The sequence below is a fragment of the Triturus cristatus genome, chromosome 4_2 (genome assembly GCF_964204655.1).
Source record: "Triturus cristatus chromosome 4_2, aTriCri1.1, whole genome shotgun sequence".
NCBI classification, from domain to species: Eukaryota; Metazoa; Chordata; class Amphibia; order Caudata; family Salamandridae; genus Triturus; species Triturus cristatus.
This window is the reverse complement of record NC_140586.1, coordinates 490,897,908-490,912,346: the sequence shown is the minus strand read 5'-3', so window position 1 is coordinate 490,912,346 and position 14,439 is coordinate 490,897,908. Positions and strand designations below refer to the sequence as shown.

The 14,439-nt window shown below is 42.0% G+C and overlaps 1 protein-coding gene across 1 annotated transcript in view; it reads right to left on the bottom strand.

Moving 5' to 3' along the window:
* Nucleotides 1-14,439, bottom strand: part of LOC146834591 (ferric reductase 1-like) — a 285,647-nt gene that overhangs the window by 167,036 nt on the left and 104,172 nt on the right. Inside the window, exon 6 of the mRNA XM_085600125.1 lies at nt 12,581-12,682. Coding sequence (XP_085456251.1) covers nt 12,581-12,682 — 102 coding nt within the window. The remainder of the gene's footprint in view (nt 1-12,580; nt 12,683-14,439) is intronic.

The following is a 14,439-nucleotide window of genomic DNA, read 5'->3' as shown; positions in this document are numbered from 1 at the left end:
ACCCAGCACCAAATGTGAGACATGGTGGCCTGCGGAGCGGGGCTGCTTGATGTGGAGGGTGCCATGCCTGCGGGCCCCACGTTTGTGGCTTGCATCGGCACGTGGTTGGCCCTCTTTTCTACACGCCGGTGGCGGAAGGTGAGCAGGGAGGCCTGCATGCGCAGGGGCGGGCATGCACCGCTGGGTGGCGAGAGGGGCTGGGGTGCAGCTGCCTGGGTGCACAGGGGCAGACAGGTGGTGGTGTTGTGTGCAATTGTATGTACTTTGCCATTCAGGTATCTGGACTCTGTTTCAGATGACGGGTCCGTCTCATATGTGGAACCTGGTTGACTGCACTACATACCGGCACGTGGTTGGAGACACACCGGTGGCAGCAGGTGAGCAGTGTGTCCTGGGTGTGCAGTGTAGGCACTCTCTCTCCCTGTCCCTCTCTTCTGTCCGTTTATCTCTCTCTCTCCCTCTCTGTCCATCTATCTCTCTCTCCCCCTCTCTGTCTGTCTATCTCTCTCTCCCCCTCTCTGTCTGTCTTTATCTCTCTCCACCCCTCTCTGTCCATCTATGTTATGTTATGTTATGTTAATTAGTTTTCTAACGCGCACAGCTACTCCGAGGAGTGTCACGGCACGAGCACAGAGGAACTGAGAACATAACCAAACTTAAGCAAAAAGATGAGTTTTTAGCAATTTTTTAAAAAAACCACAGGATCTTTAATACTGCGGAGCGCAGGCGGCAGGGCATTCCAGGCCTGGGCCGCCAAAATGGCGAGGGAACCGCCACCTAGCCTATGCCGATGAAAACGGGGAACCTTTGCCAAGCAAAGAGCGGAGGAGCGTAGTAGTCTCCCTGGAACATAAAAGGAGAACCGTTTCTGCAGATAAATTGGCCCAAGGCCATGTAGAGCACAATGGGCAATGGTGATAGATTTAAATTTCACCCGTGCCACCATTGGAAGCCAATGAAGAAAGCGCAGATAGCCTTGCACGCTACTTCTTAAGGAAATCTCTCCCAAAAGCCGAGCCACCGCATTTTGCACCACTTGAAGTTTATTAAGGGAGTATGCCGGAATCCCCACATACAGCGCATTAGCGTAATCCAGGTGGGAGAGAATGAGCGCGCGGACCACTGTCTCTTTCCCCGCCTGTGGGAGGAGTGGGAGAAATCTTCTCAAGATTTTAAGGAGGCCAAAGGAGCACCCTGAAAGTCTCTTTACTTGGGTTGCAAAAGATAGATTATCCTCAAACCAAACTCCCAGGTTCTTAGCAGTACAATTGCTAGAAGATGGTGGCTCTCTCTCTCCCTCTACCTCCGTCTATATCTCTCTCCCCCTCTCTGTCCGTCTATCTCTCTCTCCCCCTCTCTGTTTATCTCTCTCCCCCTCTCTGTCCGTCTATCTCTCTCTCCCCCTCTCTGTCCTATCTCTCTCCCCCTCTCTGTCCATCTATCTCTCTCTCCCCCTCTCTGTCCGTCTATCTCTCTAACTCTCTCTCCCTCTCTTTCTCTCTCTCTCTCCTTTGCTCTCTCTCTCTCTCTCCCTTGTTGTGCGCAGGACACACCTTCTCATCGTGAGTTTTGTCTTGCAAGCTGTGACCTACGGATTGTTCCGAGGGGAGCCGCCATGTGTCTTCATTTCTGTTCTGTGTTTATTTAAATACATTTTCATTTGTTGCTTCGAAGGTGAATGCGTGATGCTCATTTTTGTGACAAGACATGCATGTCACCAGATGTGATTGTGCAACATCATCAGGGTTATTTCTTACATGATTCAGTGTTGTTGATGTGGCATGTCTTTGGCCGGGGGGGGGTTGCGGAGAAGGGGGGTCCTGGGGGTGGTGGGTGTTGTGGCCCTCTTGGGTGTCCGGCACGCATGTTCAGTGGCTCCATGGCATCTGTTGTTCTTTAGGTGTGGCACTGGGCTGGGCTCTCTTTTCTGGTGCAGGTTGTAGTCCGACTTTGCAACAGGTCAGAGCAGGTGTTAGTTTCCTAGTGCTAACGTGCCTTATCGCCTGTTTTGCGATCATATCGCAGTTCAGGCTGGTCGTTGAGAATGTTGTGGAGTGGTGGTGTCGTGGCTGTTTGCTCGGGAACGCCTACTCTGCATCTCATTAGCGATAGTTGCCAGGGTCATCCGTGGTGATGTTTTCTGCGGATGTTTTTACGGGAAAACTGGTGATATCAGCTGTTAACACCAGCTTGTGAATGGGGAGATAAATTTATCGCAACTTTGGCTGTGCTAAAGTTCCATTAACTCGGCGATATCTCCTTGAGAATATGGCCTATTGTTTCTTAGAAATAGTCATTCCATTCCTCATAGTGCTAAATTTGGAAGAAGGTTTAGGCACTCAACGTCATTTTAAGAAAGAACTTTCGAAAGGTATGGTATTCCTCAAGTTTGCATATAATTTGTATATTGTATGAAACCAAATATGTATATGCACAATGTGACTTTCAATAGCCAGTGTGGACCTAAACTCCTGACATCTGAGCTGAAAAGCAATCATGGCACACTGTGTTCAAGGCTTCAGTGCTGAAATGCCAGAGCATTCGATTTTTTACATTTATTGGCCAGATATGAAAATAGGTAAAGGAGCTGTCCATGTTCTTCATGAAAGCAAGATTTAACAGCATAATAGTCAGATATAATAAATGTTCAAAACCCACTTGCGTGTATAAGAGGGACCATTGACACAGAGGTCATGTTGCCAGAGAGGCTAAAGCAATTTACAAGTTGGTAAACCAATGCGGAGCTCAAAACTCTACCATTCCTAGCTTTGCCTTGGAGGAAGCTAGAGACCTCCTAATCTCCACAAAATGAGCAAATGGTTACAAAAAATGTCTCTGGTATCGTTTTAAAAAGTTCTAGAAAGCTTTTAGGCAGTTTGTAACAAAATAGTCTTCCAGGCACCCGTTTATAAACTGCTTCATCAGTTTAGCTGTCTGGCATGTGTTCTCCAGATAAAGATATATTTGTTTCTGACAGATCTCTTCAAAATAGGGTAAAGGCAAAAAGAATTGTAAATGGCATTGAAAGAGCCGAAACATGTAATTAAAATGTAGCAGCACTAATGGAAAACCTGTTTTGAGCTTCAGAATGAAACTTCATTTAAAAAATGAATCACAGTCATTTTGTGCTGCAAAGTGAAAACATGAGGCTTTGGTATTCACAGGCTTTGGTCAGATGCTTTCCATTTAGCAAGTGATGTAAAGCATTGCACAATTAAATCATAGCTTGACTTAAATGTGTTTTAGTTTAAATGTTGTCCTCACTATGGAAATGTAATTTTAACTGGTAAAAATTTTAAATGTGCATTAATAGAAAATAAATTGTATTAGAATTAGCACAACATATTAGAATGTAGAAAACAGAACCAGCTTGTGATTCAACTCTTGCCATCAGAGCTTCTGTTGGCCTTCGAGATATGCAAAGGATTTTTTCTCTCCGCGTGAAGAACAGTGGCATAATTTACAGCTGTGACCTCGGAGCATTATCTCTGTAGTTGCTGGAAATGTTTGAACAAAACCTCATTTCATTCTTTGCTTTAGGGAGAGTAGAAAACACATGTATTTTAAATGTGCATTACTATGTTATGTTTAATGTTTCTTGCTTAATTAAAAGGTTCTTTTGCAGCTCATGTTATGTGTTTAGTTAGAAATAAAATGTTTTTTTAAAGGAAGGTTTAGAGATTAAGTTGTATTAAATAAGATTCAGAATATGCTGTGGGAAGGATCTTCGCCTGTCTGAGAGATGACGTATGCAACCTGCCGAAGGTCAGAGGAGTCTCTTTGGGAAATGCTGAATTCCAGTTGGATGGAGATGAAGTCACACTACATGCTTTGTAACATTATTCTTTGATAAACACGCTCCTAGTTAGAAGCTTCAGAACACTTGCGAGAACACTTTCGTACCCTTTGAAAGAGACAGGTAGACAGATTTAGAGATGGAAGGCTGCAGAGTAGTTTCAGACATCAATGCAGAAATGGAGGCAGGAGAGCAGATGTGATTTGCAGATGCAGGGAAGGAGAGGGCAGACCTCGATGGAGAGGAGAACGGAAGCAGGCATAGGTAGATTAGATGTAGGATGTCTATTCTGATGTTTATTTAACACCCTAGCTTTCTGCTTTGACTAACTGGCTTTGCAAAGGCTTATTTGCTCTATGCATTGCTTCTCTTCATGGGAGATTCTGCAATTATTAATGATTGATTTCGGTTCATGCTAAGCTCACTCTTGCTTCTATTCTTGAACTCTTAATGAGTTATGACTGACATCATTTGTGCCTCATTGCCTTAGAATAGGAATTTTTCCTTTATGGAATGCTTTGCAATAGAATTTATAATAGGCTCTGTATTGATTCTAATTTTTCAATTATTAATTCTGTAACCTGATTGATACCTGACTAATGAATAAAGAGTCAGAAAAACTTCAATTAGGATTGGAAAGTAAATCCCTTTTAAACTACTCACAGCTCTCATTATTGACTAAAATGTTTATTAGCATTTGATTAATTGAACATGTTTATGAAGGAGCTCCCTGGTCAAACAAGGTTAATGGTAATCCAAAGTGATGGTGCCACATTTCCTTAATTTTCCAAAGAGAGATTACTGTGAGATTTCTGCTCAAACAGCATCAAATCAGGGTCTCTCTCATGACACTTAGCTTAATTGACTTCTGACAAATTATGTGATATCTATCAGTTAATACAGAGTACTGATAAAAGGACTGATTGTACAATGGACTGAAACGTTAACTCGGCTTTTTGTTTGGGAACATCTTTGAACTGTGAATCCAAATCCAACCCAAAAAACAAAGCATTTGGTGTTTTGTGCTAGCACTTACATGACAAAGGGATAAACCCCAGGTAATTTGTTTGTACTGTGGAGATCACAAAGACAACCAGGCACCTCACTGCATGGAAAGGACACTATGGGGTGCCTGGAAAGTATGTCATTCTCTTTGATTATAAAGGGGCCAATAGGGATGAACTTGGGTAATAGCTAGAAAGTTGAAAGAAAAACATTTGGATTTGGGTCTACATCACCATTTTGTACTGGTACACAAGAGATTATGAGATTTATTAGGCTATAAGTTATGTGAGGGCATTTTTCAGGAACTTTAACCTGGATTGTTATGAGAATTCAGCCACTTTTTAGTACGGGAATCATATTTCTCCTACAAATGTGTTCTTAGACACATAACTAAAGGTCCAGGAGAAGGCACTGAATCTCCATGTCAAAGACACAAGCTCTGCTGGTAACCTTTCCATGTTTGTCTACTTTTGCAGGTTTGTCCCACTTGGAGTTTTTGCACAATAAGCAAGACTTTAGCAGGACTTCACACAGAAGGTATTCTTGCTCAGCCAGCTTAATCCTTTAGTCATGCCCAACTGACAAAGCTTAATCTCTAGAATTGTTTCTAAATACAAGGTAAATGGTGACAGCGGAAATGTACCACAGTGTATTCAATTGCAACTCAACCTTGGTAGCCACAAATGATGTTTTATTCCACTCAGAGCTTTTACTGGGCAGCTCAGAGCTGTTAACTGAAATGATGAACCAACGCATCTGACCTGTGGAACCCATGTCAGCTTTCCACTTTGACCCACTGGCATATTATGACAGAAGGTAAAGCTCTTAAACATGGTTGCCCATGTTAAAAAGGACTTACATGTTTTTCTATGAATTCTATGGACTTTTTTATTTGATTAATCCATGATTCCTGGTTCCCTTAAGCAGTTGTCATTTTCTGGTCTTTGTAGTCAATAAACTATATCCTGTTAAACTAAATTGATTTGCTCATTAAAACTTATTATTTCTTAAGTTTAGTCATTTTTTTGGTACAGTTTCTTATACATCACATGCATATTCTGTCAGGACAGCCTTATTGAGTTTGCCAAGCTACTAAGTTTCAAATAAGAAGTCCTCTCAGAAACCATTGTTTGCTTCTTGCTACAACATTCTTTTACTTATTTGGGAGCTGCTGGACAACTCACTTCAGGACTGTGGCATCTCTAACTTATAGTTTCAGAAACTGGGTTCCCACACAGAAGGGCCCTGCACTTCTTAAGAAGGGTTGGTTTCTTGCTACTTAATATTAATACCTTAAACATTGTAACCCAAGTCTCTTCTCTGATATCCACTTTCCTAACTACTACTTTGTGTTCTTACTATTTTGTTTTACTTTGTTTCAGCAATATACTCTATCACTTTATTTGTATTCTGTCCAGTGAGCCATCTGCCTTTTGACAAGGTTTTTGCTTTATTAATAAGAATTCGTACTGGCGTTGAGAATTTTCTTCCCAGTGGTTAACAGGGCACAGAGAGTTAGTTCTACAATGACTGGAGTCTACTAATCTGTTTATGTGTCATCCAAAAGGGAGACATTTCCAGATATTGAGCATGGACTTCAGAAATTTCCCTTGCTGTAGTGAGATGAGCATCATTGATAAGGAAAGGCAACACGAGTAAAGAAGTGCAAGCTGGAGATGAAACACCTCTTGATACTCTAATATGGAATGTTTGCCCGTGGAAGAGAGTGAGCATGATTACAGTTTGAAAATGTGGGGTCCATATTCTTGATAATTTTCTTTGCTAATGTTTACCATGCCCTAATCTGGCCTGGTTGTTATTATGATTTTTTGTTATTGGGTCACACATTCCCTTTGTGGAAAATTAGATTCATGAAACATCTATTGTGAACAAATACGAGAGGCCAATGCATTAAAGCAATTGACACCTTTTTTATACTGGACCATCTACAGGAAATAAGCAGCAGGACAGGATGCTAAGAAGGTCTGTTGAATCCCCTTCTAGATTGCTCAAGATAAGGGTGACTCCTCCCAGTAGTCAAGGTGCCAGCCTCCTCAAAATAAAATGCTTGAAAAGTGTCAAGTTTCTTCCTTAGAGGGTAACAATTAGAAAGAAAAGCCTGCAAAGGGGAACATTTCTTTAGGCAATCTTGTGATTCTTGATTGAAGAAGAAATTAGCACTGACTAAATTAGCAAGGAATCCAAATTCCTTCTGACATCAGGAGGAGAATAGAGCAAGGCTATGCCACAAGAAGATTCGAGAAAGACAATGATCGAACCTTCCTGAAGCAAAAACCAGGGCTCAATTTAGTAGTAGAGGGGCAAATATAGATTCACAATGTCAGGGAATATATAGTGTTGCCACACATCTTCCTAACATAAAGCCTCTTTAAATTTGCTTCAAACAGGAAAATATATCAATTGGACTCCACAACATCTTGCATTGAAGACTCAGATATCCTCCAAGATGCAGACCTTTAAACAGAATAAAATATTTGGTTCTGCCTCTGTCAAAAATAAATACATTTTGAGTCCTTCTGCTGAGCATTGCTCTCCGCTCAGCTTGGGCAAAACCTTTCTGGGTCACTGAGCAGAGAAGCATTGGAACAACTCAAGTGGCAAGGAGGCTCTGAATCAAATTGAGAGTGGTGCCTTGAAAAATACTATTAGAAATGGGGGTCTCTAGTTGACAATGGTTTGCAGCTTTGTTCAAGTAGGGACTCTTCTTCCTCGTCAGGGTAAGGAGGATGCACTTCTAAAATAACCCCTGCTCACCCCCTTGGTAGCTTGGCACGAGCAGACATGCTTATCTTAGAGGCAGTGTGTAAAGCATTTGTGCACACAAACAGTAACATAGTGAAAACACTACAAATGGACACCACACCAGTTTTGAAAAATAAGTAATCTTTATATAAACCAAAGAAGACCAAAACTATACAAATGCAACATACAATAATCAAAAGATGACTTTTAGAAGGTAGAAACAGTTCTGTCCATAGTAAACTATAGAGGTGACACTTACAACACAAAGTACCTTGGATGCGTCACAATCATAAACAAAAACATCCACAGGGAAGGGGATGCATCAGTTCCTCACTCCCAGGGAAGGTGATGCGCCTGTTCCTTACTCCAGGGGAGGTGATGCGTCTGTTCCTTACTGCCATTAAGGGGAGGTGATGAGTCGGTTTCTGACTGATGGGGAGGTGATGCGTCGGTTTCTTAAAGTGCGGGGAGGTGATGAGTTGGGTTCTTATTGTGGCTCCAGCATTCTTGTAGACTGGGCGCCCCAGTGCGATGCATAGGGATTGGGGATGCAGCGGTTTTTGATGCGGCCGTGGCAGCAGTGGCGCTACGTTGGTCTCTCCAGCCGCGGTCCCATGATGCGTTGGTACTTGCAGCCACACAGCAGGGCCTGCGTCGGAATCAATGCGGTGATCTCGGACTTCGGAGATCAATGCACGAGGTTTGGCGTGCAGCGATTTCCCCAGCCACAGGTGGGCACTGCATCGGATTCTTTAGCGGCCCATCAGCAATGTGTCGGAAATGGGTGCGAATGCATCGAGCTTCTCATAGATGCGTGTCTTTTCCAGCTTCCAACAGCAGTAACAACCTCCAGAGGCCCAACTCAGTGACAGGCACCTCTTGACAGGTCAGACCTCCCAGTAAGGAAGTTCACAGGAGCTGGTGGTGCAGTCTTTGTGTCCCTGAGACTCCAGAACAGGAGGCAAGATGTACATCAAGCCCTAGGAGATTTTTTTCACGCAGAAGACACAGCACACAGCAAAGTCTTTATCCTCTCCTTGGCAGAAACAGCCACTGCAGGCCAACCCGAAACAGCACACAGCATAGAGGCAGTACTTCTCCTCAGCTTTCCCAGCTAATGTCCTTGGCAGAAGAATTCTAAAGCTCTGGGGTCTGTGTCCCAATATTTATACTGGTATGTATAATGGGCAACCCAATCTACCCTTGAGGGCTTGGGCAAAATGGATGAGAGGGAAAATGTGCCTTCAAGGGATTGATTTAAAGAACCTTAGTTGTATTATTTATATTCACAGTTAGATGCACGGTATGTTATTTACCTGTCAGCTAAGTTCTTTTTTCTGATTATTCTCACAAACAGCAAATCTTACATACTTAAAAATACAGACAATATGTATCAAATGTAATATATCCAATGGAATCAGAAACAGGAAAACGGGTGTATGTAAAAAAATGTAATACATTTTTATATATTCAGATTTGATCAAGGGTACTAATAAAGAACAAATACAAAAGAGCAAAAAGATAACAGTCTGTTGTACCAGCCTTCACTGTTACAGTTGTAAACACTTTTTCACAATCATAGTCAGAAATTAAATCTGGGAAAGAAGTGTGCTAGTCGACGTTTCGGTCTCTAGACTTCCGTCGATGAGATCATCTTCAGGACGGACTGAGAAATGTATTAAAGTTGTTGACCCCTGAAATTCGTTGCAAGGCACTAAATCCTATATGACAGCCGTGAATGGGGAATGCGGAAATTATGATCCCTCAATCCTGATCTACGTACGAAAAGCACAGATCCGAAAGTCGAGTAGGACAGTGATTAAATTATAACGCCTGGATACCATTAAATCAAAAATCCCGGACACCATTCAATACCGCTCTCATAAATTTGAGTTGGCACACTACATAATCCTGAGGCGCTTTTTGTCAAGAAAGAGACTGACTCGTTCCGCACTCTACGCTATTGCCAAGACATTCACGGCTGTCATATAGTCTTCTAAGTGCTATATTTTGCTAAATCTTTGAAAATTCATATCTACGGTTCCCTACATTGGATTTTTGTCACTTTGGTGTCCTTTTAAAGATACAAATATTTCCAGTTTTTATAAATTGGTGTTGGATTTTTATTATTTGTTGTGTGTTAATTCGTTACTGAATTAGTGTTTTTAAATGCTTTACATACCTGTCTTTGAAGTTAAGCCTGCCTTCTCACAGTCAAGCTACCAAGGGTTGAGCATGGGAATAGTTTTCTAAGACCTATGCAGAGTCCTACCATGTGCTAGTGGCCTTATTGCCAGTGGCAGTCCCACATTTGCCCCAACCAATAATCTACTTTCCAACAGTTGCCCTTCTGACTCCTTGCATGACACCCAGTAATGCAATCCTTTGGTAAATCAGGCCCTGAGAGTACAAATGAGCAATATCAATTGGGGACACCATTGTGCAACAGCACATTTCCTAGTTTAATCTTTGAAGAATTTTTTTTTTCAGGTGAAGAAACCTCTTTTAGTGATATCCACTCTGGTGGAATTTTAAGCGAGTTTAGGGAAATATTCTAGAGGAGCATAAGGATTTGTCATTGCTACCTATATTTTTGTCAACACCATACACATATAAATACTGTCATTTATGCTCGTAAAATGACTAAGGAATGGAAATGGCAGCATGAACCAGGCCCAATATTTTAATTCAGTTGTCACAGAATATCAATAGCAACGTTTTAAATTCAGCTTGTTCAGGAAACCCCAAAACATACTGTCAATAAAGCTCGTAACAGCATACCAATTTCTGTGTTGTAAGTTTATATTCCAACACTATCAAACTGATATAGACATACAGTTTACCATGGGGCAAATTAGAGCTCACCTGTGGAATTACATCCAGAGAGTTATATTTGCATAGATATGCTTGCATGATTCAATGGAACAGCCTGTGCTCGTGCCCACACAACTTTTATGAAAAGTACAAGGGGGCAGATTTACAAGCCCCTGCGCCACCACTACGTCACTTTTCGTGACGTACTGGTGGCGCAGGGGGCATCTCCATATTTACAAGGAGAGGAAAAGCCACCCTGCGTGACTTTTCCTCTCCTCGTAAACATGGCCCCTTCACACGCAGCACTGTGCGTTGAAGGGGTGTTCCATGGGTGTTGCTGTGGGTGTTCCCACGCAACACCCATGGAACAAGACACATCTCCAGATTTACGAGAAATTGTAAATCTGGAGATGCGTGTGAATGCTACGCCACCCTAGAGGTGGCGTAGCGAGGCGCAACGAGGAGAAATGTTTTAATTTCTCCTTGTTTTTTCCTTTTTCAATGCGTGCTGCATTCTACAGCACGCATTGAAAGAGGAAAAAGCCTCTTGTGATTGTTTTTGTGCAGGAAGGTGTCCCTTCCTGCACAAAAACAATCTCCCCACGAAGCAGGCATCCTTGCCCCATGGTGCAAGGGTGCCTGCGCCGGCGCATGGCTGCAGTTTGTGCTCCAGCGCAGGGGAAAGACAGAGATGCAACATATTCTTGTAAATATGTCGCATCTCTGTGCTTTCCAAACTAACGCAGCACGGCGCAGCAAAATGACTTGCTGCACCGTGCTGCGTTACTTTGTTGTAAATCTGCCCCAAGATCCCGACTAACGCCATTCTGCCTGGGTTCAGTTGAATTCTACTATACTGATGGAAGAGAAGGTTTAATCACCCAAGGCAAAAGTTGCGTTGAACATTAGAACGGAACTCACTACTGCCGAAGATAGCACAATGCCTTCTCCACCCACCTTCATGAGGAAAGTCAAATCCCTTTTCTCCCAAAAATTCCTAATAAACTAAATCCTCTCCCTGTTCTCCGCTCTCTCCTGCTGGACTGAATATGACATGGAACTCCTCTGTCTTGTGTTTTCTAACATTTCCCTGTGTAATCATCAATGAATTGTAGCTTGCCCTAGTACGGGCTGAATATGTCATGTAAATCTCACTACAGCCTGTGTACCCTCGTTCCTCTGTAATCACATGAGGATTACCTTACTTGTCCTTTAGATTTGGGGGTTATTATCTTGTTGAATTTCTGTTCACGCAAAATTTGTACTAAACAGCACTCTGATGCCCCACGATCTTGTTTCCGCTTCCTAAAACGTCTATATTGACAAATAAATACATAAACACATAAATAAGTACATCCATAAATAAATACCTCAACTACCTGATATTTGAGTCGTAATGCCGGGTGCTTGCTTTTAAATCCGAATAATATATTTAAAATACCTAATGGCTGATTCCTGACTCGTGTGCAATGCCTGCCCCAGAGTTTGTATGGCCTGAGTAGTAAGCCCCTCTAACATTCAAGTGCCACTGACTGTGTTGAGGCAACATTCTTCCTCAAGATGCCACAATCAATGATCTTCTAATGTTTTGTGGTACTATTTTGTGCTATGCCAACAGTGCATGACTAAATATATGTACATCTAGAGCATTACATCTGTTTTAAGGAAAGGGATGTCATTTGTATGGTATATGTCTTAATGCAAATAGGGTCCCTCTGTGGAGAAAGAACCTCAGCAGAACATGAATACATGCTGCGGACGTGCCAACTCTGTCCATCACTATTCTAATTATATCAGAGCTTTACTCCTGAACTTTGATTCCAAATACATGACACCTGGATACATTCAATTCAGCTTTTGAATCATGCCACAAGACTTCGGCAGTCTGATGTAACCTCATGGTCAACACTATGTCCCCGATGTCTGACTTTTGATGAGTGAGGTTTAAGAGGTATGTTCCACTCCAGACAGCTAAACCCTAATATTTTATATCTGTTAGAAGAACTCCAAAGTATTAAGTTATGAACAATGTATTGTTCATATATTTATATAATAAAGCATTGTCAATTCATCGATTTAAAAAATGTATCAATGGAATTCTGTATTAAGAGATTTCAGCTAAAAACAAATGTACCTAAAGTGAATCAATAATGTTAAAAACATGCATCAAGAGATTAAAATACAGAAATATCATTCATCTACCAGTGGAACGAGGTTGGGAGTGGTTTGACCGGTGGAGAATGCATGTTGAATATCAATTCTTCCAGTCGTGTTCGTGACACAGATGTAAATGTCATCATTTCCCTGAAAAATAATGAAGAATCATTTTGTTTGATCACGTGCTGAAATCAATTTAACAAAATACTCACGAGTTATCAATGTAAAAAGTTGCGTACTTGGCCAAAGTATATTTCATAGCTTAGAAACTAAGGGGCAGATTTACATGTCCCTTGCGCCTCATTTACGCCGCTGTTGCGTCACTTTTGTGACGCAGCGGCGGCGCAAATCCTGCTCCATGGTGCGGGGTACTTACAACGTGACGCATCTGGGAGATGCGTCATGTTGTAAAGCCCTGCGCCACATGTAGGCGTTCCTGCACAGGGGGGGGGCGTTCCGGCACAGGAATGCCTCTTAAAAGTGGCTGAGTGAAATCTACAAGATTTCACTCAGTCACTTTTAGGCCCATGCTGCGTCAAAACCCTGCGCCTGCCTGAAGCAGGCGTAAGGATTTACGCAGCATTAACAAGATAGGACCCCCCAGACCATTGCTGGAGCTGCGTCGCGCTTGCGACGCAACTCCAGCATTGCGCCACTTTTACGGCACAGATGTGTCACTCATCTGTGCCGTTTTTCCCCCATGGTGCACCGCATTGTAAATGCGGCGCATCCACGGTGGCGGGGCTGTGGCGCACAATAACTGGCTCATCCCTGCTGATATGCAGGGATCCGCCAGTTAATGCAAATATGCCCCTAACTACACAACAATATGAAGGGCAGCTCCATAGGTCCAGTGGTATTGGAAATGTGATCAATGATAAACAATGAATACAAATAAGTCTGTGGGATCTATTTATAATTAATTTGTAATAATAATTTGAAAAAGACCAATAACATGAGTCTCATCTTTGTTGTGAGAAAAAGATATCCTATGCACTTGACGACAACTACTCCTGCCTATTAGCTGACAAGATCAGCACAGTTAGTGCTTGCTGTTGCAATCTTTGTGCCTCTCATTTTTTTGTGGGGTGTTTAGAGTTAGGATGCATCAGTGAAAAATGTGTATGTTAGTGTCCATTGCCTATTAAAACAGTGAAATGTCTCTCATCCTGGAGTTCTCTTTTCTGATTTTAGAGATCAAAATCCAATATTGAGTAGTGTGCTCAAGCTTGCTTTCAGTGCTGTCACTGAGACTTATACCCAAACCAAGTTTCAATAGCTAATTGCCTGTGGCTATTTTAGACACAAGCCTTCCATCTCAATATGCTTCAGGTATAACCAAAGAACAATAGAGCCGTGCACTTATACTTTATATTAAGGAGGGATTGAGAAGAAAGGTGCAGTCTCCTGCATGGTAGTTGTCTACTATCTGTGAAAAGAGCTAAGTGACCTTCTCATGGGTTAAAATGCTCTCTTGAAATAGTCAATTGATGTCATGTTTTGTTCTCCTATGCTACTAATCATTGTTTTATAATAAGATATTTATGACTTGAACAATTACTGTAGAAATACCGGAAAAGAGCTATTCAGTAGCCTTTGGCGAGTCCCACTCTACAAAGATGTATTCAATAGAAATTACATACAGTTCGAGGCTAATGAAGAAATGTGAACATTTTTACCAAAGAATAACTCGAAAACAATAAATGACCTGAATCAATCACTCTATCTGGGTCACATTCCTGCCTATATGTGGGGCTACGTCATCAATATGGGCCAGGTTCAGCACACTTCAAGATGGTTCCTTGTAAATTCTGTAAGATGCAAATGGAAGAGTAAGAACAAAATCATCCATGGCCACAGTGATTTAAAGCAATATCATTCTTGTTGGATGCACATCTTGAAAA